This window comes from Heterobasidion irregulare (assembly GCF_000320585.1).
Source record: "Heterobasidion irregulare TC 32-1 unplaced genomic scaffold scaffold_08, whole genome shotgun sequence".
In the NCBI taxonomy this organism is placed as follows: Eukaryota; Fungi; Basidiomycota; class Agaricomycetes; order Russulales; family Bondarzewiaceae; genus Heterobasidion; species Heterobasidion irregulare.
The window spans coordinates 43,687-66,917 of record NW_009258204.1 but is presented as its reverse complement, the minus strand read 5'-3'; the positions used below and the strand labels follow the sequence as shown (position 1 = coordinate 66,917).

Below are 23,231 nucleotides of genomic sequence, written 5' to 3'. Positions count from 1 at the left end.
GCCGCATACAGTAGCGCAAGCGCTTGGAAAGATGTATGTTGCATCATGACGACATATGATGAATTAGAACATCGTGAAACTCAGCACGGTGAAACGTGAGAAGACTGCCTGCACGAGGGAAAGTAAGTAAACGTGTACATGGTCACAAAGAGACCAACCTCGACTGATAAGATTAAAAAAGCCCAGACCCTCCGGTTGATCAGCTCTACGGTAATGAAGGGCTGGCACTTTGATGCGGCTTCAGTCGTTGACGGGGTGAACTGAATATAGTCCTCACCCATCTCATCTGTCGGCTTGACATCAATTAACTGTCCCAAGCCTTCTTCCAAGCTTAATGATTCTAGTATCTGCTAGGGTCGCCTCCACACACCGATGTCAGCTCCCGCCTCCGAGAACTGAGGCGCAGCTTCATACACATCAATATCGATCTCAGAGCACTTCGACAGCGCGGAGGCGAGAGTGAGTCCCCCCACACCTCCACCGCTGAGATAGAGTCAGAGACTGGACACATAGGATCCTCTAAGAACTCGCCATATCGCGACTCGAAACTTGCTGGGCATGTATCAGTTGGGGTAGATGTGACGTTAAGAAGAAGGTACAAAGTGGCGATGGATGGTATATCAGAGTGCATCTGCATCGCTTATGAGTGTTGGAGGTGGTGACATCACAAGCCGCAACAAACAAGGAGTGCGTGGAAGATGGAAAGAGTGGACAGATAAATCCCACATTTGTCTAGGCAAAAGAATCATTAATCGCGACAAAGTACCGGCGAGCACCTTGGCACAGCGTCAAGCTTGAGAGCCAGGCAGGGCCAAATCAATTTATGAGACCGATTTTTTCGCTGTTTGATTGTCTGATTCGAGCGGAGTCGTATGCGGTTCCTCCGCGAACACGTCGCCATGAATGGGCCTGGACTCGATGCCCTCATGGAAGGTCAGGCAGCACCTGGCGAGAAAGATGCCGGTCGCAAAAGCGCGAAACAAGCGGAAAAATGAAGCGCGCCTAGCGACATCTCGATGTTAATTGTTGTCATATACAAAAAGTAACGGACGCATCGTTCAGCAGCAGATTTCTTGCCTGAGTTGCAAGGGCCTTGATAGCCGCCTGAATATAGAGGGTTGCACACCTAGATCATCAGCAGTTTAAAGCATACCTGAGTGCGTGAAGGTGCATGAGCGTAAGCAATACATTTTGATCGCAGACTCTGACGGATGCTCTATGTCGAAAATGCCAAATGTCAAAAAAGGAACTTGTCACTCCATTGCCGGCAGGATCGGAAATAAATCGCAAGAGTTACTGCGGGCGTAGGGGGCAAGAATGTAGGAGGTTCGTAAGGTTGATCTTCGATGACGGCATCGGCATCAAGGCCCGTCGTAGCCAGATACTAATCACGGGTTCGCTGGTTCATCATCAATTCTATTAGGAGGGAGGAAAAACGTACAGCATAGGTTTATTCGAAAAGACGCTCTTGACCTTCCACAAGTCCCCCAAAGTAGCACGTCAGTGCTTTCAGTTTGTTCCCCATCCACTCTTCCTCCACCTCGACGTTCTCTTGCCCTTTTTCTGATGCTCTCGCTATATCATTGCTCTCATTTCTTGTGTCCTCGATATTCACTAACGCCGCGATATCATCTAACACCGTATTGCGCGGTAAGTAGAACGCGACATTCGGCGTGATTTGTCGGGATATATTGAACAATTCCTTTCCGTGCACTGGCTGGACACTCGAGAGACTATAAGAAGGGTGCACGTCATCGACGCTCTGATCTTCTGGAAGGTCGGGATTGGACAGATATGAAGGGCCACCCCATGGCGGACTGAGAAATACGACGTCGATCTTGCGCGTTGAGGATGAATTTGATGATTGAGAGCGTGCAAAAGAGAGATAGTCGGCAAGAACGAATTCGATGCGATCTACAACGCCGTAGATGGCAGCATTGTGACGTGCAAGTGCAAGACGAGTGGGGGATGTGTCAAGTGCGATCACTGACGCGGTCGTGTGAGGCCGCAAGAAATCATAGACGTGAGAAGTTTGAAGGCGCACCTCGCTCGCAAGTACGGGCAAAGGCGATTGCATTTCCACCCACGCCGCAAAATGCATCCAAAATTGTGTTACAACGACAGCGCTCGGCAATTTGGCTAGCAATAGCTTCAGGGGTCACGCTAAACCAGCCCTCTTCGTCTAATAAACAGCCTTCATCATACAACGAGAAAAAGCGTTTTCGTTGAGAGAAATCTATCCCAAAGTGGTATGAGGAAACAAAAAGCCAGAGGCGGGATGCAACATACATTTTTGCAAGTGCTCTGGAACTTGCGATGCTTCAGTGAAGAAAGGGACCACGTCCGTTGCATCATATGACTCATTTTCAGGACCGAGCAAGCCCGTTTTTCTCTTCTTTGTGGGTTGAGGTTGTGTTTGTGGGGTTGAGGGACTATCCGGCAATGGGGTCTGCTCAAAGGCCTGGCTAACGAAGCGAGACAGGCCAGAAAGATTGTTATGTTTTTTCCCCATGAAGTTATTCACTTGAGTGAAGGGAGATGATGTTGAACAGAGGATGACAATTCCGAGGAGCCACTCTGCCCCGGCATGCGGTAGAGATCAAGTGGCGGAGACAGTCACGGTGACTGAGAGAGTCGGAAACAACCGTGGACCGTGGTGGCACGCAGGACAAACGAACCTCGTTCATCGTTGCGGCCTTCGAGCCTCGTCTCATCATCCACATCGTATCAAAGAATGTCGTCGGGAGCACTTGGGATGCTTTCTTTCTCCCTTGACGTGCTTAAACCCCGATATTCAGAGGCAGTCGCGCGTCTGAAAAACTCTCTCATGGCGCTCTTTGCGCTCGTCGTACTCACTCATCTACTCCCAGTACCTCCTCTTTACTCTGCTCTCTGGAGAGTGTACCGGGGTTCCTATCGATCATTCCCTCATAAAGTGATATCACTCTCGGGTGAGCCAAGTCCTTGTCTGCAGTGGACTGACCCCATATCATTCAACTGTGCTTCTCTGTGCAGAATTCTGGGCATTTTCCATTCTGGCGTTCAATATCCTCCAAGCATCTTACGCCATCTACTCCCCGCGAAAACCGCATGCACCTCCACCCACTCCTGCAAAACCTCTTTCCATACTTCAGTCACCACGCGCCACTCCTTCAGCACCAGCCTGGCGATCTAAAAGTCACGGACTCTCTCCCAACGTGCGCGTCTGCTTTTACTCCGCAATTAGTATCCATGTTGTACCCAAAATTGACTTTGATTCGCGGTCTTCGCAGACAACGCCTCAACGCCAGAAGGCCTTCGCACCTTCGGCATCATATACCCCGTCGGATCCATTGAACCTCGCGCGGTCGTACACTCTATCGTTTTTCGGTCCATCCTCTGATGCATCATTTGCTTCTTCCGTGTCGCTACCACCTTCTCCATCACCACTGGCGGCATATCGTGGACGACAGGGTGGTGCTATTGGACGTGAGTTTATCCTCGTTGTATGAATCCTTTTCGTCCCGGTTTTCCTATTCTTGAGTTTCAACGCGTTCAATTTTCCCATTTATATTGGCAATTCATTGTGCCTTCATTCCGAACTCGTCTGACTGGACATCGATGTTTCCAGGACCACTCGATGCGTCTCTCCTCGCCCGTCTATCGCAGATGGATTCGGATGATGAATGATCACACCACCCAGATACTACATATGCACACTTATTAATGGATACGATTCAGGTATATGTGCGCGGTGATTGGCGTATGCCCAGATAGGCTCCATGCATAACACAACTTACGGTCTTTCCGTCCGCACAAGCATATGACTGTAGTTCGTTAGCGTGTCATCGAACTGGGGAACTTGTCAATGGCGGAGCAAAAACCTGCAAGTTTTGGCTTTCTCCTAATAGAGTCTGGAGAACCTATGTACCTGGATATTACCGATCCAAACCTGCTGTGTTTCGGGTCTTTTCGTTAGCACCGTTTTGAGTCAATTTTGTTCGATGTTTTCTCAATAGAGAAGTGAGGTATGTCCGGGCCGGGTCGGCCGAGCTAATGGGTCGAGTTCTAACAGTCACGTTCATTCAGGTTCCGTTGGAACACGCTCAACACGTTCATGAATCAGTCCCCGTCTTGGATCCCTTGTCATCTGTACCCTTCGTTGCTCACACTAGTAAGTCATATGTGAATCGTATATTGTATGAAATGCTGAAATTCGAGTAGCTTGGTCTTTGTAGCAACGGTATCTAATCCATCGCTCGTTTCAGAGGGTAATATACATAGCATCAAGGTCAGATCAACTATAATATTATTAATCGAATTCAAACACTGAATCGCTAGCTTATCAGTCGTGAGCACACCTATGTCTGATCTATGGCTGCCGAAGTCATTCGAAGACTTGGAAGCGTTACCAGCCTCAGATGTCATATCGCGACAGACAATAGGCCTCAGAGCTGTCGTTAAAACTGGACCCGGTGTCCTAATCAAGTATGCACGCGACCTTGCAGAAGAGGCTATATGCGCACAGTTCGCTCTGGATGAGGCTGCCCTTCCAGTGCCACGCATCCTTTACTATCCTAGCGACCCTCATTACGTGGTCACTGTCCAAGATCTTATCGCTGAGCAACCTTTGGTTATCAGTGTTTGGTATTTCTTCATGGAGCAAGTCCCAGGCGTTTCTCTCGACAAAGTCATTGATACGATGACGGTGGAGGAACTTGACCATGTGGCGGCGCAGCTGAAGCTTCTCTTGCTGCGCATGCACACCGTTCAATCGAAGACCCTTGGGTTCATCAGCGGAGGTCCTTATCGAAACACATTCTTTCCCCTAAACATCTCCCCGGAACGCTCCTTCACGAATGTTGAAGAATTCATTGATCATTATCGCTCCCTATTCACTTTCATCGCTGGCGGAAACATGGATTCCGTTGGCCACGCGTACGTAGATACTCTGCTTAGTCCATTCCCGCGTGATTGTCCCATGTACTTCACACATGGAGACCTGCTTCCCAAGAACATCATGGTCCAGGGCTCGACAGTCACTGCGTTAATAGACTGGGCGGAGGGCGGGTTATATCCTGAGTTCTGGGAGTATTGCCGCATGCATGATCGCAACTTCCTGACCCAGGCTGGGCGCATATACTCCAGGCCATATTCCCTAGAAAGCGTCGCGCCAAGGACATTGACGGATTGGATCAATTGTTGGACATCATCCAATATAATTTATGTTGACTACCAGATAATCATATTTCGTGCGCGATACTGATCATCCCCTTTCGTAGGCACGACGATTGCTCTTCAGTCCTGAGTGTAGCAAAGTGGGGAACACACTTGCCCCGCGAATGGACATCTCATTTAATTTCAGTGAACGGTGTCCCCCGACGGCTCTATTGGGTTGAACAACGTGGGAACAAGTCGTTGCCATCAAGGACGTCTTGAACTGGGTTTCCCTCGGAGAGCAGATAGTCTTTTGTGGACTCAGATTGCCCTTGTACAATCTTCATCTAATGCGCAAAATGTTGGGCAACCAACGTTTGCTTCATCTTCCAACCAGCGCCGGGGATACACCCACGTACGCAGCTACATGCAGTAGAAAGCCGGGCCTTCGATACTGACATCGCTCAAAACGAAGACAATCTGGAAGAATGTTTCCTTCTGTCTCAAGCCCCTGTTCCTAATAGCAGATATTGGTGTATGTTGTGGTCAGGACCGAGCGCGTTCAATGCACGTTCATGCATTCATGCCTGAAAGATTCAGTTTAACGTGCTGAGTCAGCTGCAGAGATAAGATACGCACGTGTCATTGCCCTGCCCCTCGCCTGCGAATCTGAGCGGATGACTCTCGACTCCCTCGACTTCCTCTAACTTATACCTCTAACTTGCTTTGTTTCTCTTTTGCTGTCGGAGTGCCCTCATTCTCTTTCATACAATCGCCTCTCTCAATTTTGTCAGCGCCTTTCGCTTTCTGTCGTCTTCGCTCTTTGCAGGCGATCTCGCGGCGACCGTCCGATCCAGAGGAGTCGCAGGTCTCCTTCCGGGTCGTACCGTTGCTCACATCATTGCATGACATTGCTCCACATCCATTTCGCCCTCAGGAATCAACATGCTTTCCAGCGTCTGCTCGAGGGCGGCAGCGCTCGTGGTCAGCCTCCCACAGCCGCAGGTATCAGCGGCAGCGGTGGGCGCTCATGGACTCGCCCCAGTGCTCTGAGCATGGCTATGTCTCTTGACGTCAATGCTCGTGACTGGCTAGGTCGTACCACCCTTCACCTTGCGTGCTCCGCCTCCGACCCAGCGTCCGTTGAATACGTCCGTCTCCTGCTTGCACACCCAGCTATCAATGTCAATGTTCAGGACACAGAGAGTCAGTGGACGGCGTTGCACAGAGCATTGTATCATGGTAACATATCTGCTGCGTGAGTGTACATATATTTAAGCTCTCTAATAAACTCACCCGTCGGTTGTTAGAATCCTACTTTTACAGAGGGCCGACATTGACACGGCGCTTACTGATCTGGAAGGGTACCGTGCATTTGATTTGTATAATACGACTGTCGAAGCGACAAAGCCCGTGATTCATTCCGGCTCAGACGGGAACTCGTCAACTGTCCAATTGTTTACATGGGGGGCAAACAGGTAAATGCTCAGTACAACATCAATATGACCCCCAAGGCACTAATGAGATGACAGAAATGCTGCTTTAGGGCATGGCGACAGCGGAGATAGACATAATCCAGAGCACGTCTCACTGAGACGTCACCATGAAGGGGATCATTATGATAAGGACTCTGTATCATTCGCGCTCGACCCACCCTCGGTAAGGCAAGTAGAAATGTCTAGACTTCACACAGGTACGAAATCCTCTTGAGCTTATATCCATGTCTTTACAAATCGAGTGCAGTTGTCGTGACGAACGAACCGAGGGCCAATATCCGCCTCTGCGGCTTTGCGAGTACTGGCCGGTGAGCAGAAGATCGTGAAACTGTCCCTCATTGATTAATTGGGTGACTAGACTTGGTCCTGGCGGCGGGCAACATTCAATCTATTCCCTTTCCCCTATGCCTCAGTTTCCTTACACCGTTGTATCGGTTGCCTTGGGCCAAGACCACACGTTGGCTCTTATAGATACTGGGGCAGTGTTCAGTTGGGGCCTCAATCGCTTCTCCCAGCTAGGTTACGTGATCGAAACGAATGGCAATTCTCGTTTGGATGATCCTGTACAGGCAACTCCGAGGATTATATCTGGACCTTTGAAACACGAAAATGTCATAGGTATTGCAGCCTGTAAAACGGCGTCCGCATGTTGGACGGACAAATCCGTTTACACTTGGGGAAAGAACAATGGCCAATTAGGTACGTTTGTCGCAAACAACGCCACGGGTTCAATTCAGCTTTCAATATTTTTCTCAGGTTATGATAAATCTTCTCAGCCTGTCCAGGTCCAGCCGCGCCTCGTCACAAGGGTCACCAAGCCAGTGATATCAATCGTCATGACGGTCGGTCCTAACCTACTTTAGCTGTTTGGATTGCATCGTCTCATGCCGGAGCAGGACTCTGCTATGGCCTGTCTGCTCAAGTCTCAAAAGTCACAAGAAGTCGTACTTCTGTTCAATGATGGTTATACAAGGATCAAGTCTGTATTTTCATCTCGGCTGACCGATACGAGACATTGACGCATCAGGGATTTTCGCAGTTTCCCGTCACAAACGTTTCCATCCGAGATCACGACGTACTATCCCCCTCAGGCCAGGAACACCGCCGATATAGCGAAAATAGTATGCAACGACACGATGTTTGCGGCCGTTTCGTCGAATGGAGAGGTATTTACCTTCACAGTGCCTACGGAACAGGAAAACGGTGCGTCAAAGGAAAAATTGCTAGTCAGGCCTCAACGTGTGTGGGCTCTAAGAAAGCAGTGGAGTGCAGTTCGGGTCAGTATTCAGAAATTTCATCTACGTGATATTCGCCGAACGCAATGATCTGTTCAGGATGTCGCTCTCGGATCAGATGGATCTATCATCGTGTGCACCGAATCCGGCCACGTCTTCGTTCGCTCCAGAAATCTGAAAAGTGGACAAGGATCTGCAGCGAAGACGTTCAAGTTCCAGCGCGTCAACTATATTCAGCGGGTCGTCGCTGTTGGTGCAAACGACACAGGCGCTATGAATGCGCTGCGCCACGAATTTCGCCCTGATTCAGTATCCATTTCTGGCAATACCTTGCCGCAAGATCTCGCCAAGATTCGTCCATATCTGAAATATAGTCCGGTGACAGAACATAATGAAAATGCCCTACCTGCTCCTGGAACTCAGCCAAGTACAACTGTTGATACCGAGACGCTAGCAGTGCATTTAGTCGATCACAACGATGACCCAGAGGACTGGGCAATTTCTAGCGACATCGCCGAACTTCGTCGCCTTTGGGATGTGATCTCACAGGACAAGCTGTGCCGACAGAAACATGATGGTCGTGGCCTCTTCGATGTCGCTCCTCTTGCTCTGGGCGCAGATATCATCATTTGTGCCCGCAGAGGAATCCAGCTTCCTGCCCATCGCCTAGTTCTCTCTGCTCGCTGCCTTCCTCTGTCGGATTTGCTGTCGAGAAAAGGGAGTCTCCACGACAAGGAATCAGGAATATCCATCACGGCAACGTCCGCCACGGCCCCCTCGGCTCCCTTTGCCCTCGCCTCCAATCTCCCACGCCTTACAATCTCAGGCTGTCATGCGCTCTCTGTTCTTATCCTTTTGCACTACTTCTACACTGATGAGCTCCTCGCCATCTGGGATAATCGTGTTTCTCATGCGATGGGGGCATCACTTGTTGCTTCTGGACTACAGTCCGCACAGCTCACTCGCGAATTGCAGGGCCTATCACGAGCATTGGGATTAAACCTTGTCACTGAAGCCGCACGAGCAGCCTCCAAGCGCAGTCCAGAGCCTACGATGTCTCGTCATCTGAACAGGCTCTTTCTAGACAGTCAAAGCATGGCTCAAATAAGAGTCGTGGACGCAGTGCGAAGCCCGCTGGCAGGCGATATCGTCCTTGAGCTAGCCGATCGCCAAGTATTTTGTCATTCCGCTGTGTTGCGCGCACGCACTTTGTTCTTTGAATGCCTTTTCGACGACGAAGATTGGACTTCTCGACGTTGGTCTGAGCAAGGTGTTGTTAACATCAACCTGCGTCATCTCAGCTGGCGGGCGATGGACTATGTCTTGCGTTTTGTCTATGGTGGAGAGGAGCGAGAAATGTTTGAGAAGCTTGGTACACCATATTCTTTCCTCCATCAGCAAAGGTTGTTTAACAATATCTCGCAGAACCGGTTAAATCCGTGGACAGTTTCTTGGATCTAATTTTCGACGTCATGTCCGCAGCAGTAAGGAGCCCCGATTCTTGGTTATCTATCCGTCATTGACTTTCGATTCCGCCAGAACGAGTTGCTTCTCGATCGGTTACTTCTTGTCTGCTCATCGGTCCTCTTGCAATACGTCAACGTGAATAATGTCTGTAACATTTTAGTCGATGCCGCTTACCTGCAATGCGCACCATTGGTCAAATGTCTACACCAGTACATGGCCGTCAACATGGAAGCTCTCCTCGAGAGCCGAATGTTGGATGACCTCGATCCCCGTCTAATCAGGGCCTTATCTATGTCAATATGCGACCAACAGATCAGTAAATCACCCGTCTCGCGCTCAGGCCGTCTTCTCAGCGAAGCGATGAATAAGAACACACAGTGGTTAGCCCTTCAGGATATCCCACGGCCCATCGTCTGTTCTGCACAAATCAAGGATTCGCCTCGTCTATCACCGAAACGGTCGCGTCGCTCGTTTGTCGATCAATTCGGAAGCCCGTCTATTCGAGCTCATGCCTCGTCCGCCCAGCCTATTTCTGGGGACGACATGTTCCAGATGGACGATGCTGATGTGGTTCCTACTCTTAACTTAAATGCCGGCAGTGCGGCTGGAATCGCTCTTCGTTCGTCCGATACTTTGAAGCAAGGCCCCTGGAAGTCCAAAAGCGCAGGCCCTAAGTAGGTCTTCTTTTCATCATGTCTATCATCATCTCAAAGGCATTATTTAGAGTCGACATGAAGGCCATCTTGGCAGAAGCCCAAGGGACTAAGCTTGCTGAAGGCAGAGGATCAAGGAACCTACGTTACACTAATCCACCGGCCTCGGACGGACCCTCTACTCCTCAGCCATGGGTTATCAAGACATCCTCGAAGGACAATCTCAAGTCGTCTATTCCAACTCCACCTGGGACTGGTATCTCTGTGACTGAGCGCGCCAATTCATCCTGGCGCGTCACAGTTCCTACTTCGACCCCTAGCCTTGTCACAGCACTAAACGCCCATCACCCGCCTTTGGACACACCGGTACATACGCCCCCGAGTATCAAAGGAGCGACCCCACCAAATAATTCTCGGACTGTACCACAAGGTGGCCCAGCACAACTTCCCTCTAATCTACGTTCGGCGCTCCCAGAATTCGGCCTTGGACCTGTCTTCACACCGTCCAGACAAAGCATCCCAAACAAGAGCCCTGCAATCTCACGCCATATCTCGTGCGTTTTTGACCGCTCAGCATTAGTTCCTGATAATTCATCAATACATCGCTCATATTGTAGGAGTGGCGGAAGCGCATGGACCCTTCCTCCGGTCCAGCCTGTTGTCCGGCCTTCAATCGCCGGTTCTGTCATGTCTTTCGCGGCTATACAACAGCTACAACACGAGCAAGGCGCCACCCCTGTGAAAGATAAGCGTTCTCTGAAGGAGATCCAAGAGGAGGAACAAGCACGTCGAGCCGAGGAGGAGTTTTTGAAGTGGTGGACGGCTGAAGAAGAGCGTGTGCGAATGGAGTCGGAGGTAACATCGGCTTCGACAATTGCCCGGTCACCGAAGGGTCCCTCGAAGAAATCTAAGTCAGAGGCGAAGTCAAAGACGAGCAAGAGCGTGGATAGAGAAACGGATAAACCTGGCAAGCGGGGAGGTCAAAAACAGTCTGAGCAATCAGATCGCAAGGCGTCTACGAGCAATAAGAACACTAAGAATGCATGAACTATTTGGTAATGTTGTTGATCACTTCAATTTTACAGTAGTTTCACTGGTTCATGTACGCGCTTTGACTATGCTTGCATGAATAGGAATAATTGTATAGATATAATTATGAATGTGAACGATGCGAGTGGGGAGTGAGTGTACGACAGGCGAGCAAACGATAAAGTGTTCATCTAAGCGTCAATGGGGTCACGATGTGATGAAGATGTGGGTGGTGCAGGAGCGGGAGAGTGAGCAGACGCGTCAGGCGGATGATTGTCCTGAATTTCGAGCACTTTCCCATCGTCGCGAACTCGAATTTTTACAAGGTCACCATCGCTGGGATTCCCGATAAGCATGCATTTTCCAAGAACATTCGCTGGCTAAGGACCCACCGAATTGTACCTTGCAACAGCTTTTGCGCCAAGGGAAAGAGAACATTGGTGCGCACCACACGAGCGATCGCTCGCGCACCATACACGTCAGAGTAGCCTTGCTGCGCTAACCACTCCTGGGCAGTATTATCTACATCCATCGTGATGCGCCGTGGCTCCAGTCGTTCCGCTACGTCCTTCAGACGGAGTGAGACGACCTGAAGGATAGAGTCCCTCGTCAACTTATTGAAAATCAACATCGAGTCCAGACGATTCAACAGTTCAGGAGGGAAATAGCCTGCTGTGCGCTCGAGTACCTCGTCCTTGGCTCCTTGAGTGACTACCCCGTTGCTATCGCAGGCGGTCGAATGCGCGAGGATGTCACTGCCTGTGGTGCATTGTCAGCCTACTCTCATAGTTAAGCACCTAAATCACAAACCGAGGTTACTGGTAAGGCAAATTATGGTGTTCTGAAAGGGTAGATATTATGAGAGGCGAAGGAAGTGACAAGAAAAACTGATGCACCTTGAAATCTACCTTCCTGCCTAGCGTTGAATCGATCATCAAACTAATCCTTAGCGTTTGGCATTGTACATTACTACGCACCTTGGCTATCGGTGATGCTTCCTTCGTCAAGAATTTGGAGCAGAATCATAGCCACATCTTTGTGTGCCTTTTCAAGCTCATCAAGTAAAATTACGGCTATACGATCAGATTCAGCATCGTTCAGATTATATTCGTGGAGATGAACATACCGTAGGGCCTTCGTCGAACAGCCTCAGTCAATTGACCTGAGGCACTTATTTGAGATAAGGACAAACTCGTAGAATGTATGATACGTACCGCCCTCCTCGAAACCGACGTATCCTGGAGCTGCACCGATCAGACGAGACATAGTATGCCGGTCGTGATACTGCAGAAGCAGAAGGATTTAATGGTCAAGAGAGTGGGAGAAACCAGAACAGAAATGGGGCGGACTTCTGACATGTTGATATTGATTCTAAATTGAAGATTCATGAGCGATCAGATGTAACAGATGACGTTTATGCTCACAATCCTCTCCGTTCGTCGTCGAACAAAAATCCAGCAAGAGCTTTGCAGAGTTCAGTCTGCAATGATGCCTCAGGACAATTGTACACATAAAAGGGATCGATTACCTTTCCAACCCCTGTCGGGCCTAGAAACAAGAACGACGCGACGGGCCGAGTAGGGGCTTGCAGGCCGGCACGAGAAATACGGACTGCATCGCTGATTGCGGTGACGACATGATCTTGACCAACGACACGCTGTTTCAGCACGTCTTCCATCTGGTCCAACACACCGGAGTGAGTATCTGTGGTTGCGTGAAAGATAATCACCGCTACGTACGTGTACCAGCTTGTCCCTCTCGCCCTTCAGCAAGTTCTGCACGGGGATGCCCGTTGCCTTAGCCACGACGCGGGCAATGTCGTTCGAGGTCACTCGGTCGTGCAGCATCGCCAGAGGAGCATCCGCGTTCTCGTCTGCACGTTCGCCTTCTGCGGGCAGCTGACGCTCCAGATCCGGGATCGTCGAAAACCGCAGACGCGAGGCGTGCTCATATTGGCCCTGGCGCTGCGCGACCTCGAGCTCGTGCTTTGCCTCTTCGAGGCGCGTTTTTATGTCCTTAATATGATTCAGCCGGTCGCGTTCTGAAAACAATGGTGTCGATATAAGTAGAGGAACTAGCGGCCAGTGCTTTCCGACACACCTGCTTGCCAGACGGCCGTGAGCGCCTCCGCTTCCTCTCTTTTTCTAGTAAGATCCCTCTCGAGTTTTGCTTTCCGTTCCTGGCTGAACACGTCCATCTCGTTCTTCAAGCTCTCGAGTTCTATCTGTATCGTCATCATCGCGCGATCGAGTTGTTCGAGCTCGTCGGGTTTGGATTCTTGCGCGAGTCGCAGAGCCGATGCCGCCTCGTCGACCAAATCGATTGCCTTGTCTGGTAGGAAGCGGTCTGAAATGTACCGGGCTCCATACACGGCGGCTAAACACAGTGTTACTTAGTCTAGGTTAATGAGAATAAATGAGCGCGCGCACCGGTGACAAGAGCACCATCAGATATTTCGACACCGTGATGAACCTCGTATCGTGCCTTCAAGCCGCGGAGAATGGAGATGGTTGACTCTACTGTAGGCTCGTCGATTGTGACAGGCTGAAACCGACGCTCGAGGGCGGCATCCTTTCCGATAGTCTTTCTATATTCATCAGCTAGCCCGAAAAGGCTGGAGTCAAGTGTGCCAATGAATGATGGTCCGAGACTCACGCGTGGTAGCACCGACAAGCTGTAATCCCCTGGCCAGTGCGGGTTTGATCATTTGGCCAGCATCGATACTCCCCTCAGCTTTACCCAAATTGAAAAGCGTGTCTGAAAAAGAGCTCAAACGCATATAATCTAATGAATCCATCTTTTTTGGTATACGTACGGACTTCGTCAATAAAGCAGATCACGTTTCGAGCCTAGGAAACGGCGAATGATGTCAACCGCAGTGCCCTTAAATCGAAATCGAGTACCCAAACCTCGTCCTCGATATCGCGAATCAGGGATTTAAATTTTTCTTCGAATTGGCCACGAATGCCGGAGCCCGCCATTATAGCGGATAAGTCGATGGAGAGAACACGTTTGTTGTGTAAAGACTGGATAATCCATTGAGTGACAGTCGACGATATGATATCTGCCAGATAAAAAAACCTCAGGAACTTCTTTTGCGACGATTCGGCTGGCAAGTCCTTCCAGGATAGCAGTCTTGCCTACGCCAGGAGGTCCGATGAGCTATAGCAAGCAGCTGAGATTTGAAGTCACAAAGATGAACAGCGCACTGACAACAGGATTGGATTTCGTTCTTCTTGATAAGACTATACTTGATACAAATCAAGACTAGAAAAGAGTTCGTCATATATGTCGACGCACTCTGAATTGTTCGACGTATTTCTGGGGAAATAATGAGCCACCAGCTTTTAAACAGAGCAGGTGAGCTCACCTTCATCTCTCCCAATAGTGGGATCAAGCTTCCCATTTTGCGCCAACTCCGTGAGATCGACACTCTGAGTAACGATGACGAGTGACTCAACAAACTATCGGGAATTGCACTGACTTACGTATTCTTTCAGAGCGTCGCCTTTCTGATGCTGCTGCATGGTGAATCCTGGAAACCCTCCAGAGTTACCCTGCCCCCCTGGGGGGTTCTGAGAGTATCGCCTAGCACATATGACGTTCTTATGGGCGAAAGACGTCGCGAGAACGCCTCGAGATACATTTGCTGAGGATGCTCGGCCTAGAGGTGCCCTTGTGATGGATATTTTGAGAAGTGATCGACAAGAAGCTCCGCGTAACATATGAGAGAGGGCGCGAACACTGAGAGGAACGAGGGCGAAAGCGGGAGGGGATTAACAGGGGATTGTGCACGAGTCGGCGCGTCACTCATGGCAGCCGGCACGTGTGACCCGTCGATCACACCTATGTCGGAATATGCCGGAACCCTCGACAATTGTCGGCCAAGCTCTGGCAAGCTGCTAGATAACAAGATGACTCGGGACTCGAGCAGGGAGTGGTATGATGTCTACTATCTCCTACATATTCTTGGCTATAACGATCCTCTCAACTATGCCTGTACTCTCTGTTAATCTCAACCAACTGTCAGAGCACCAGATCACATTCGAAAGCCCTACAGACCACGGCCCTGCATCCTTGCCCGTTCCCAATCCGACACAATCGTTCTGGCTTGATTCATCTCCAGATGCCAATCCTCTGGGAAGGGAGGGGAGTGACGTTCCCCTCACTTCCGATGCCGACGTCTGCATCATCGGATCCGGCATATCTGGCGTCTCCGCTGCTTATCACCTGTCCAAAGCTACTGAGGCCGACCCAAAACTTGGTCCGTTGAAGGCCGTGATATTGGAGGCGCGCGATTTTTGTTAGCTCTGCATACTCAAATTATCTTTCAGTTCTTTTGTCTCACATGTCTCGAATGCAGGCTCAGGGGCGACCGGTGCGTGCCCAGCACTCGAGACGAGGTTGGAGGTAGAATCGCGATCATTGATCGTGTAATTATATATAGGAAGAAACGGCGGCCATCTGGTCTCAAACGCTTTCCTCGAATTCGGAGCCAACAAAGCTGTATGGGGCGTCGAAGATGCTATCAGAGCCGTCGCGCTTGAGGACTATACAGTGTCCCAGATCACCACATTGGTGAAGACTCAGAATCTGACTGATGCGGTGGACCTCGTCACAGGCGGACGTATCCACCTGCTCGTCACTCAGAAGGAAATCGAGGAAGCTCGCGCCGACTACATTGCTGCCAAAGGTGCTGGCGTGGATGTATCTACCTCCGAGTGGTTGAGCCAGGAAGTTGTCAAGGAGGTTGGTTTTGTGTTCATTTTTCCATCTGATTTTCCGTGATGGTTTTGCTCGAATAGAGATACGGCACCTCCTACCCCGGATATAAGCTACCGGGTCATAACCTCTGGCCATCGAAGCTCGTCACTCATCTGTTCTATCTCGCGAAACGCGCTACGCCTTCATTCGACCTACGACTACACACGCGTACCCCCGTCACTTCCATATTGCCGAACGCGTTTACCTCGGACAGCGGCATGCCTTCTCGCCGTTGGATCCTCCAGACCCCTCGCGGCTTTGTCTCATGCTCGTACGTGATCCATGCCACGAACGCGTACGCTTCGCATCTCCTGCCTCATCTTACCGGTCCACACGGCATCGTTCCCACCCGTGGTCAAATCATCGCTATCAGGGCGAACGCTACGGCCGCGGAGCTGACCACCTCTGGTTGGACAGGGAACGAAGGCTTCGAGTACTGGTTCCCGCGTCCTCTCAAGGCTGAAGATAAAGACCGACACCCTTTGGTGATCCTCGGTGGCGGGAGAGAGAACTCGAAAGACAGATTCGAGATCGATGAGACAGATGACTCAGTTGTGAACGAGGACGTCGGGAAAGCTCTGAGGGGCTTCCTTCCCGGCGTCTTTCCTGGTAAATTTGCGGAAGGAAGAGAGCCCGAAATGGAATGGGTACCTCGCGCCACTTTGGACATCAGTGTTATATGTACTTACGGCGAATGCCCTTGACTTCAGACAGGCATCATGGGATACACCAAAACGCACGACCCATTTGTAAGTCGCGTCCCCGTCTACTGGATTGATGGACCTTTCGATTGAATTGCATCTGGACAATAGGTCGGCCCATTGATCGACTCTGACAGTCTCAATACGTCTGCCTATCAGGGCCAGTTTATCTCTGCTGGGTTCTCAGGGCATGGCATGCCGCGCACCTTTGCATGGTACGTATGTTACTGCTTGGGCTGCGCGTTTTTCGTATTTCGGTTCCTGAGATCCATACTCATGGCTACTTCAGCGCTGAAGCGGTGGCAGGGATGATCACCGCTGAGCTCTCCCATTCCCAGTGGGAGGTTCCCGATTGGCTCCCCAAACACTATCTCACCACGAATAGGAGATGAGGGTGCGGGGTGCGGGAGAATCTGGGGAGAATTGAACGTTGCGGAGAGATCCCTGATCTATGCGGGGTTGCCGGAGCCCCATATCCGGGAGGAAGTTTCGATCATCGAATTTCTGGCTTACGACTTATTAGTATACCGCGAGCGGTCTAGTAGACTTGACGATGTGGAAATGTTTTTGATACCCGTCATTGGCGATGCTTTCGCCGTTGCTCTCTGTTTTATCGATGTTGCTGGTCGTCTTTGAGGGGCTTCCCGAAGGCGCCTGGCGTAGTTACGTTTGGGCGCTTGATTCAGTCAGCCTTCTCACCTTTCACATCATGTCTGAAACACAATCGTCTGCAACAGCACATGAGCAGCGATGGGGAAGAGGTATTTTTGTTCGTGCAACGTGCTGTGACGTGGTTGTTTGCTAACCTCGATTGCCTTGTCCGAAGTCCTGATTGCTGGGGGCACAGATTGGTGCGTGACGTTCTACTTGACACATGTTGTCGGCCCTCATCGACACGCGACCCCACTGCGTGTCGAGTGGTTCGCTGAGATGCCGATAGCCTGACGCGCATTATCTCAACAGGCCAAAGCTCGGTCGCAAGGATAAGGGAGGCAAGGTGGAGGGAGCGATCCCAGAGTCAGTACTCATGCACGTTGCCACGCCCACTTTTCGAGTCCTGACTGGGGCGGTCCCCATCCTCGCCTTCATTACATCTCATCCTTGGTCTGCACGCACACAGCCACCCAGATCTCCTCGAGCCGCACATCCTGCGCTCCCTGAACAACGTCAAAATCGTATCGATACACACCTCTTGCGTAGCAAGCCATTGCATCGCACTCGACGTCCATGGCGCTGCATGGCTTTTTGGACGGAACCAGCTTTCCGCACTCGGCGTGTCTGGCGTCGATTTTGTATCGGAAAACGCCCCGCTGAGAATCAGGCCCGTCGATCTCGGCGCTGCAGCCGGGACGAGGTTCGTATTCGCCGCATTGGGAAAAAACCACTCTATCCTCGTAGGCAGTGACGGTCGAGTGTGGACTGCTGGCGCCAATAATCTGGGCCAGGTGAGCGGGTTCGTTTGAGTGTCGTTCTGCAGGCATACTCAGGCACGGTGTTCTTCTAGTGTGGGCATTCTACGTGCCCTGAAGTTTCTTCGTTCAGGCTCATGGATGGCCCATATCATATTGCAACAAAGGAGCAGGAGCACGTCGTTAAAGCAGCCGCGGGCATCACTTTTTCCTTGTTCTTGACCAAGAGTGGGCGGCGTGCGTACCCTACATCTTACAGCCGCGAGGGCTCGTTGGTTAATGTTTGTCTGAATCTTAACAAGTATATTCTGTTGGGAGTGGAGAAAAGGGGCAGCTAGGGAACGGCAGGACCGGTGAACATATCGTCACCGGCAACAAATCGGCATACGACATTGAGACCGAACCCAGTGAGTTTCTCATCACCTTTCTTGACGGAAACGGAGAAGATCCAATCTCATGATGCTTGCTTTGCAAAGTCCTGGTTAAGGGTCTGCAAGACAAGAAGATCACGCAGATTGCCTGTGGCCACAATCACAGCATCGCGCTCGACGAAGATGGGTAAGGAATAACTGTGATCACTATTCTGAATGGTGTGGTTTCTAGCTCGAGAGACTAATCGCGCATCGGTCTGCATAGCGTGGTGTACGTATGGGGGTATAACGGGTACTGTCGCCTAGGCCTAGGAAATCAGCAAGACGTCTTGACGCCCAAGGTCGTCCCTCAGGTACATACGCACAATTGCCTCTTTCGATCAAGGATGTAAACACCGATTTTCTGACGCGGTGTCGTATTACCACTCGGTGTCGCGTAGTTTGCTGGGCCACAAAAGCAACTCATGGGCGCGCAGGTGGTTGCGGGCCCTTCGAACTCTGTCGTCGTCGATAGGCAGGGTATGTACTGGATGGCGGGTAAAGTGAGTGACTTAGTTCTTAATCTTGCGTGTCGTTGCTAAGGACTTCCTGCTGTCTTCAGTGGAAAAACACTGGTGACGGTACGTCATTGCCAGGTTTGCTCTGTGTAACGCGTTCACCATTTCGGCTAAATAGGTTCTGGGGGCCAGCCATACTCCCAGTTCCGCTTCATGCAAGACATCATGTTGGCACCTTCTTGTTATCCCACTTGTTTCGTAGCGCTGATTGCCTTCGCTCGATATTCAGGGCTTGTAAAATCAAGCATACTGCGTGCGGCGGCGTCACTCACTTCGCGCTTGCGCCTGATGAGGACGAAGGCGGCATCATGACGATCGCGTGGGGCCAAAATGCCGCGAATGGTGCGATTTAGCTTTCGTTCCTTCGCAGCTTCATCGAAGACAAACGCTGACTGCTGACTGCCCTTCCTTGTAGGCGAGCTCGGCATGGGCCCGAACGAGCCCAAGAGCGCCACAAAGCCTGGGAGAAACCAGCCTCTGATCGGCATTGACGTTTTTGAGTGCATATCTGCAGCCATCTTGACCGTTTATAACCGCAGCTGATGCACTTACCTAGCATCGCCGCGGGGCAAAATACGACGTACTTCCTCGCGACGCCGAGCGACAAGCTCTCCGACCTGCCCCGGCACCCTGCTGATCTGGAAGCGCCCGAGGTCTGCCTCGTATGCCACAAAGACAGCGGCGATCCGCTCGCGTGCGACAAGGTGCGCTTTCCATCCTGTCTCTGCCTCCATTCTCTGCACTTCTTTCTGAGTGCTCAACGCTACATCTTCTCCGCACCGCTTATGATCGTACTTATTATGGAAGTAGTGCGATGCACCGTACCACCCTGGCTGCCTTGACCCTCCCCTTGCTGCGGTCCCCGACGGGGAGTGGTTCTGCCCCGATTGTACACAGCATCCGGGCGGGCCGATTGGCGACGCGCCTCCGCCGCCTCCTCTGCCACGATCTACCGCGGTGGCGGGGGTGCGCGCGAAGAAGGCACGTTCACCGTCGGATGTGGACAGCGACGAGGATGATGACGCGGACGGAGAAGACGACGACGATGAAAATGACGCACCGAAGTCGGGCAGGAAGCGCAAGGCGCCCTTCAAGAAAGCAACTGGTAAGAACTCGTCGTCTATTAGCCAATGCTTCATGGATGGGTTCTGACGTTACACCCTTGGATAGTCTCGAAGCGCAAGAAGTAGTTGCACAGACCTTTCGCTTCCATTCAGTTCCCATATATGCACACCCCCACTCATCGGTCCTTGCGAATGCTCACGCTTGTTTCTCCTGTCGCACACACACACACGTACATTCTGTCCGCCAAAGGATACCCGGACGAGGATCCCGTCGATAATTACTCTGGTCACCTAATGTATATATACGTATGCTGAATGCTGGTATGATCGACGTTCGCGCGACAGCTCGATGGCATGACGTCCGGCTAACCACCTGGCGCCAACATCCCGTGGCAGTGAAGACGATAATGAGAACGTGAGATAAAGGAGTCATGTAAGTAGCAATAATAGTAGATTACACCGCGCCATGTCCCCACCTAGTGTGTATGTGCACCGAACCCCAAGCATCTCAAGCTCAGACATGTGGGGGCCTATCAGCCCCAGATTTTGAGTACGGCCAGGACAATGCCAACGCTGAGCCCCATGATGAGGAGCATCGCGCCCGCAAAGAACGCCATCAAATCCCATGGCGGGCCTTGCTGCTGCTGCTGCTGTTGAGTCTGCCCTTGTCCCTGTCCCTGTCCCGCAGTTGTTGCCAGCGCATCCCGCTCGCGCTTCTTCTCGTCATCCCATGCGGCGCTGAGTGCCACAATACGTGCGCGTGCATCGCTCGTGTCGAGTGCGCTCTCGGAGGGTGTACCGATGTGGACAAATGAAGGAAAGTGGTGCTCAGCCCACTGCTCAATCTTGGCACAGGCAACGGAGAGCCGGGTGAAGTTGGGATCCGCGGGCGAGGCCTTGGCATGAATCTGGCGAACATAATCGCGGAAGAGATATGCGACATCGCGCGGATTGGTGGATGCCATGATGAGCTGGGCATCAAAGTATCAGAAAGTGAGAGAAGGGGTAGGAGAGAAAGTGTGGAGGCTTACTTTGGCGGCTTCGGCCTTACGGATTTTGATGTGCCTCTGGAACATCTCAGGGTTCATGAAGCACAAATTGAGAGTGGCCATCGCCATCGCCGCTGGAATCGCGCAAAAGTTGAACACTGTCTGGTTCCGCAACAACCTCAGATAATCCAGCGAGTCCGTCGCGTGCCTCAGCGCGTCAAGCACCATCCCACTCTGCACCCACTGGGCTTGCTCCTCATTCCCCACCCTCAACAGCTCCGTCACATCCTCACACGGCCCGCTCGCACGCGTGGCGTACTCCTTCCTGCCCCATATCTCTCTTGGCCAAAAGAACCGACGTTCGTCCGCGTCCTCGCGGAAGTCACGAATGATGTTCGTCTTCTGGAGGAGGAGGCCCATCGAGTTAGAGAGACCTAGCTGAGACGCGAGCCAGGGGGCCTCTTTTCCCGAGGCGCCCCAGATACGGGAGAGGCCCTCGCCGACGAGGCCGGCAACGTAATGGCAGTAGAGGTCGTAGTCGGCGACGGTGGAGAGGTAAATGGAGCCAGTGGTGGCGGCACGGTGGGCATAGTCGGCCATGCCGATTTCCATTTTATGGCAGATGTCGACGATGACGGCGCGGTATCTACGGATTGAGAGACAGGAAAAAGGAGGCGTCAAGACGCAGGTTGCTGGGAAATGACTATAAACAGAGACGTACCCTGGGTCGAGCAGGTTAACCTCTTCGACGACCGTGTCGTACTCTTGAAGAACAATGCGGTCTTTTTCGGCGGGTCCGCTACCGTTGAATTTCCAGCCGGGAGTGACTGTTTTTTCATGGAAGGAGCGGAGAATGGGTTGTTTGATGTCGTCTGGAATGGTCATGTCGTCCTCAATGGTGTCGAGCCCGCGCAATACGACGTAGAATAAACATATCTGACCAAGAGCATCGCAACCCGTCAACAGCATGTTCGTGCATGTGTTATATGGCTAGACTAACCGTGCGCGCGAGGTCCCCGTCGAGTTCCTTGATGACAGCGGAGAAGCTGCGACTTGTGAGGTCGAGTAGGTCCCAGCAGCGCCGCATTGTTGCGCGGTCCCAGCCTGAGGTAGGGTGCTCGCGCGTGGCCGTGATGTCGCGTTTAGATTCGTGATAGAGCCAGTATTGGCATAGCGTGCGGAACTCGCCCGGGTGTGTGAGGGCGAGGGTAAGCATGGACAGGGCGGTCATGATGGCGAAGGCGAGGACGAGGACGAGGACGAGGTGGTGGTGGTGGTGGAGAAGGAGGAGGAGCAAAAGGGAGGGTTGTGGGGAAGGAACAGGATTGGCCCAAGTAAGAGGTCTGTCGTACCACTCGCCTTTCTTTTCATCCCATCGTCTGATTTCCTTATCCGACCCTTTTCTTCCCTCATATTCTCAAAATTACCGACGGCGACGACGACGACATCATAAAATGGACTCTAGCGCATCCTCACCGCCTGCCCGCATCCTCCCCACTGCAATAAAAAAACTGTCCGCAAGGGCTGCAAACGCTCGCCTCGAGTCCTTCCTCGCAGATTTTGAACAGCGTAGCTCCCCACTCAATGGCGGTGACCACACCGCCACCGTCCAACTGCAAAAGCTCACACTGGCCCTCGCAGAGCAGCGGCACGCGAGACGTGGAGCCCTTTAGCATTGCCGATTCATGGTGTACGATGGTGAGACTGCTCTCATTCATTTTTGGCTCCAGATGTCACGTACTTGCGTGCTGATAGGTTGCCGCGATGCGCTCGAAGAAGTAGGGCGTTTGGGGTCATGGTGTTCAGACCACACAGAACAGAATGACCGCATTGAGTCTGCACAACTTCGATGACCTATCCGAGCTGTGCTGAGTGAAGCGATATAGCGTGGGCACTTACGGAGTTGCAGTATGTTGTCAGAGATCAAATTTCACGCACGCGCCCATGCCTTTCCAGTATTCGGAGGGAATTCGGTAAATAGGACCGGGCAGATCAAATGAATTTCCGTTTGTGCTGAGCGTCACGTTTGAAACTGAACATGTATGTACACTCCCGAGTTTCACTTTCAGATCACTGACCGGGGGGTTCTCTACGAAGTATTGGGAGTCTAGATATCATGAGTTGTATCTACCTACGTTCACGCGCCTACATTCACGCAACAAGGACCTTGCGTGACTTCTGGATTCCCAGTCCTTCGTTGCCAAAATATCTTTCCGACTGAAATGCCACTCGTCATGACATCCATTTTCCTACATTGGCCCATGCATTCAGGTTTCGATCACTCTTTGGACTAAGAAATACACACCTAGACCATCCATCCATCCATCCATCTCTATATATCCATATCCATCCATCCATCC

At 51.5% G+C, this 23,231-nt stretch overlaps 11 protein-coding genes across 11 annotated transcripts; 6 read left to right on the top strand and 5 right to left on the bottom strand.

Annotated features, from left to right (window-relative positions):
- Nucleotides 1-35: 35 nt before the first annotated feature.
- Nucleotides 36-1,049, bottom strand: HETIRDRAFT_142758 (uncharacterized protein). The gene is made up of 5 exons (XM_009550561.1): nucleotides 727-1,049; nucleotides 532-631; nucleotides 278-483; nucleotides 159-227; nucleotides 36-108 (listed from the first exon to the last, which is right to left on the bottom strand). Exons 2-3 carry the CDS (start codon nucleotides 558-560, stop codon nucleotides 351-353), a joined length of 162 nt encoding a protein of 53 aa, XP_009548856.1. The 5' UTR covers nucleotides 561-631; nucleotides 727-1,049; the 3' UTR covers nucleotides 36-108; nucleotides 159-227; nucleotides 278-350.
- HETIRDRAFT_419798 (uncharacterized protein) lies at nucleotides 749-928 on the bottom strand (the record flags this gene model as incomplete). The annotated part of the gene is made up of 1 exon (XM_009550562.1): nucleotides 749-928. One exon carries the CDS (start codon nucleotides 926-928, stop codon nucleotides 749-751), a length of 180 nt encoding a protein of 59 aa, XP_009548857.1.
- Nucleotides 1,050-1,619: 570 nt separating the features above from the next.
- On the bottom strand, nucleotides 1,620-2,540 carry HETIRDRAFT_459847 (uncharacterized protein; the record flags this gene model as incomplete). The annotated part of the gene is made up of 3 exons (XM_009550560.1): nucleotides 2,290-2,540; nucleotides 2,045-2,236; nucleotides 1,620-1,986 (listed from the first exon to the last, which is right to left on the bottom strand). Coding segments are annotated over exons 1-3 (780 nt in total), but the record flags the coding sequence as incomplete, so codon positions are not given.
- Nucleotides 2,541-2,699: 159 nt separating this feature from the next.
- HETIRDRAFT_435293 (uncharacterized protein) lies at nucleotides 2,700-3,768 on the top strand. The gene is made up of 4 exons (XM_009550559.1): nucleotides 2,700-2,951; nucleotides 3,016-3,197; nucleotides 3,273-3,468; nucleotides 3,611-3,768. Exons 1-4 carry the CDS (start codon nucleotides 2,735-2,737, stop codon nucleotides 3,667-3,669), a joined length of 654 nt encoding a protein of 217 aa, XP_009548854.1. The 5' UTR covers nucleotides 2,700-2,734; the 3' UTR covers nucleotides 3,670-3,768.
- A 574-nt stretch (nucleotides 3,769-4,342) lies between these two features.
- HETIRDRAFT_324282 (uncharacterized protein) lies at nucleotides 4,343-5,245 on the top strand (the record flags this gene model as incomplete). The annotated part of the gene is made up of 1 exon (XM_009550558.1): nucleotides 4,343-5,245. One exon carries the CDS (start codon nucleotides 4,343-4,345, stop codon nucleotides 5,243-5,245), a length of 903 nt encoding a protein of 300 aa, XP_009548853.1.
- A 796-nt stretch (nucleotides 5,246-6,041) lies between these two features.
- Nucleotides 6,042-11,034, top strand: HETIRDRAFT_324419 (uncharacterized protein; the record flags this gene model as incomplete). Its single annotated transcript, XM_009550557.1, has 14 exons — nucleotides 6,042-6,394; nucleotides 6,447-6,614; nucleotides 6,669-6,829; nucleotides 6,880-6,940; nucleotides 6,991-7,331; nucleotides 7,389-7,474; nucleotides 7,529-7,611; nucleotides 7,672-7,909; nucleotides 7,967-9,239; nucleotides 9,293-9,351; nucleotides 9,407-9,932; nucleotides 9,978-10,008; nucleotides 10,059-10,541; nucleotides 10,608-11,034. 14 exons carry the CDS (start codon nucleotides 6,042-6,044, stop codon nucleotides 11,032-11,034), a joined length of 4,290 nt encoding a protein of 1,429 aa, XP_009548852.1.
- Nucleotides 11,035-11,207: 173 nt separating this feature from the next.
- On the bottom strand, nucleotides 11,208-14,543 carry HETIRDRAFT_124497 (uncharacterized protein; the record flags this gene model as incomplete). Its single annotated transcript, XM_009550556.1, has 21 exons — nucleotides 11,208-11,352; nucleotides 11,409-11,775; nucleotides 11,827-11,857; nucleotides 11,913-11,932; nucleotides 11,994-12,089; nucleotides 12,143-12,178; nucleotides 12,231-12,300; nucleotides 12,366-12,387; nucleotides 12,441-12,496; nucleotides 12,545-12,694; nucleotides 12,756-13,057; nucleotides 13,117-13,392; nucleotides 13,446-13,616; nucleotides 13,672-13,773; nucleotides 13,832-13,865; nucleotides 13,926-14,042; nucleotides 14,098-14,178; nucleotides 14,230-14,261; nucleotides 14,317-14,337; nucleotides 14,387-14,450; nucleotides 14,505-14,543. 21 exons carry the CDS (start codon nucleotides 14,541-14,543, stop codon nucleotides 11,208-11,210), a joined length of 2,232 nt encoding a protein of 743 aa, XP_009548851.1.
- A 444-nt stretch (nucleotides 14,544-14,987) lies between these two features.
- On the top strand, nucleotides 14,988-17,146 carry HETIRDRAFT_459844 (uncharacterized protein). The gene is made up of 7 exons (XM_009550555.1): nucleotides 14,988-15,319; nucleotides 15,380-15,394; nucleotides 15,464-15,765; nucleotides 15,822-16,427; nucleotides 16,491-16,529; nucleotides 16,593-16,696; nucleotides 16,771-17,146. The coding sequence occupies exons 1-7, from the start codon at nucleotides 15,010-15,012 to the stop codon at nucleotides 16,871-16,873; spliced, it is 1,479 nt and encodes a 492-aa protein (XP_009548850.1). The 5' UTR covers nucleotides 14,988-15,009; the 3' UTR covers nucleotides 16,874-17,146.
- A 24-nt stretch (nucleotides 17,147-17,170) lies between these two features.
- On the top strand, nucleotides 17,171-22,139 carry HETIRDRAFT_386679 (uncharacterized protein). The gene is made up of 19 exons (XM_009550553.1): nucleotides 17,171-17,242; nucleotides 17,308-17,332; nucleotides 17,445-17,498; nucleotides 17,602-17,926; nucleotides 17,986-18,127; nucleotides 18,193-18,297; nucleotides 18,367-18,448; nucleotides 18,527-18,614; nucleotides 18,702-18,803; nucleotides 18,863-18,881; nucleotides 18,937-18,985; nucleotides 19,048-19,160; nucleotides 19,234-19,318; nucleotides 19,375-19,522; nucleotides 19,629-19,923; nucleotides 19,989-20,853; nucleotides 20,914-21,517; nucleotides 21,593-21,807; nucleotides 21,872-22,139. The coding sequence occupies exons 1-16, from the start codon at nucleotides 17,191-17,193 to the stop codon at nucleotides 20,006-20,008; spliced, it is 1,704 nt and encodes a 567-aa protein (XP_009548848.1). The 5' UTR covers nucleotides 17,171-17,190; the 3' UTR covers nucleotides 20,009-20,853; nucleotides 20,914-21,517; nucleotides 21,593-21,807; nucleotides 21,872-22,139.
- HETIRDRAFT_323009 (squalene synthetase) lies at nucleotides 20,416-22,102 on the bottom strand (the record flags this gene model as incomplete). Its single annotated transcript, XM_009550554.1, has 4 exons — nucleotides 20,416-20,853; nucleotides 20,914-21,517; nucleotides 21,593-21,807; nucleotides 21,872-22,102. The coding sequence occupies 4 exons, from the start codon at nucleotides 22,100-22,102 to the stop codon at nucleotides 20,416-20,418; spliced, it is 1,488 nt and encodes a 495-aa protein (XP_009548849.1).
- Nucleotides 22,140-22,325: 186 nt separating the features above from the next.
- Nucleotides 22,326-22,544, top strand: HETIRDRAFT_324743 (uncharacterized protein; the record flags this gene model as incomplete). The annotated part of the gene is made up of 1 exon (XM_009550552.1): nucleotides 22,326-22,544. One exon carries the CDS (start codon nucleotides 22,326-22,328, stop codon nucleotides 22,542-22,544), a length of 219 nt encoding a protein of 72 aa, XP_009548847.1.
- Nucleotides 22,545-23,231: the final 687 nt, after the last annotated feature.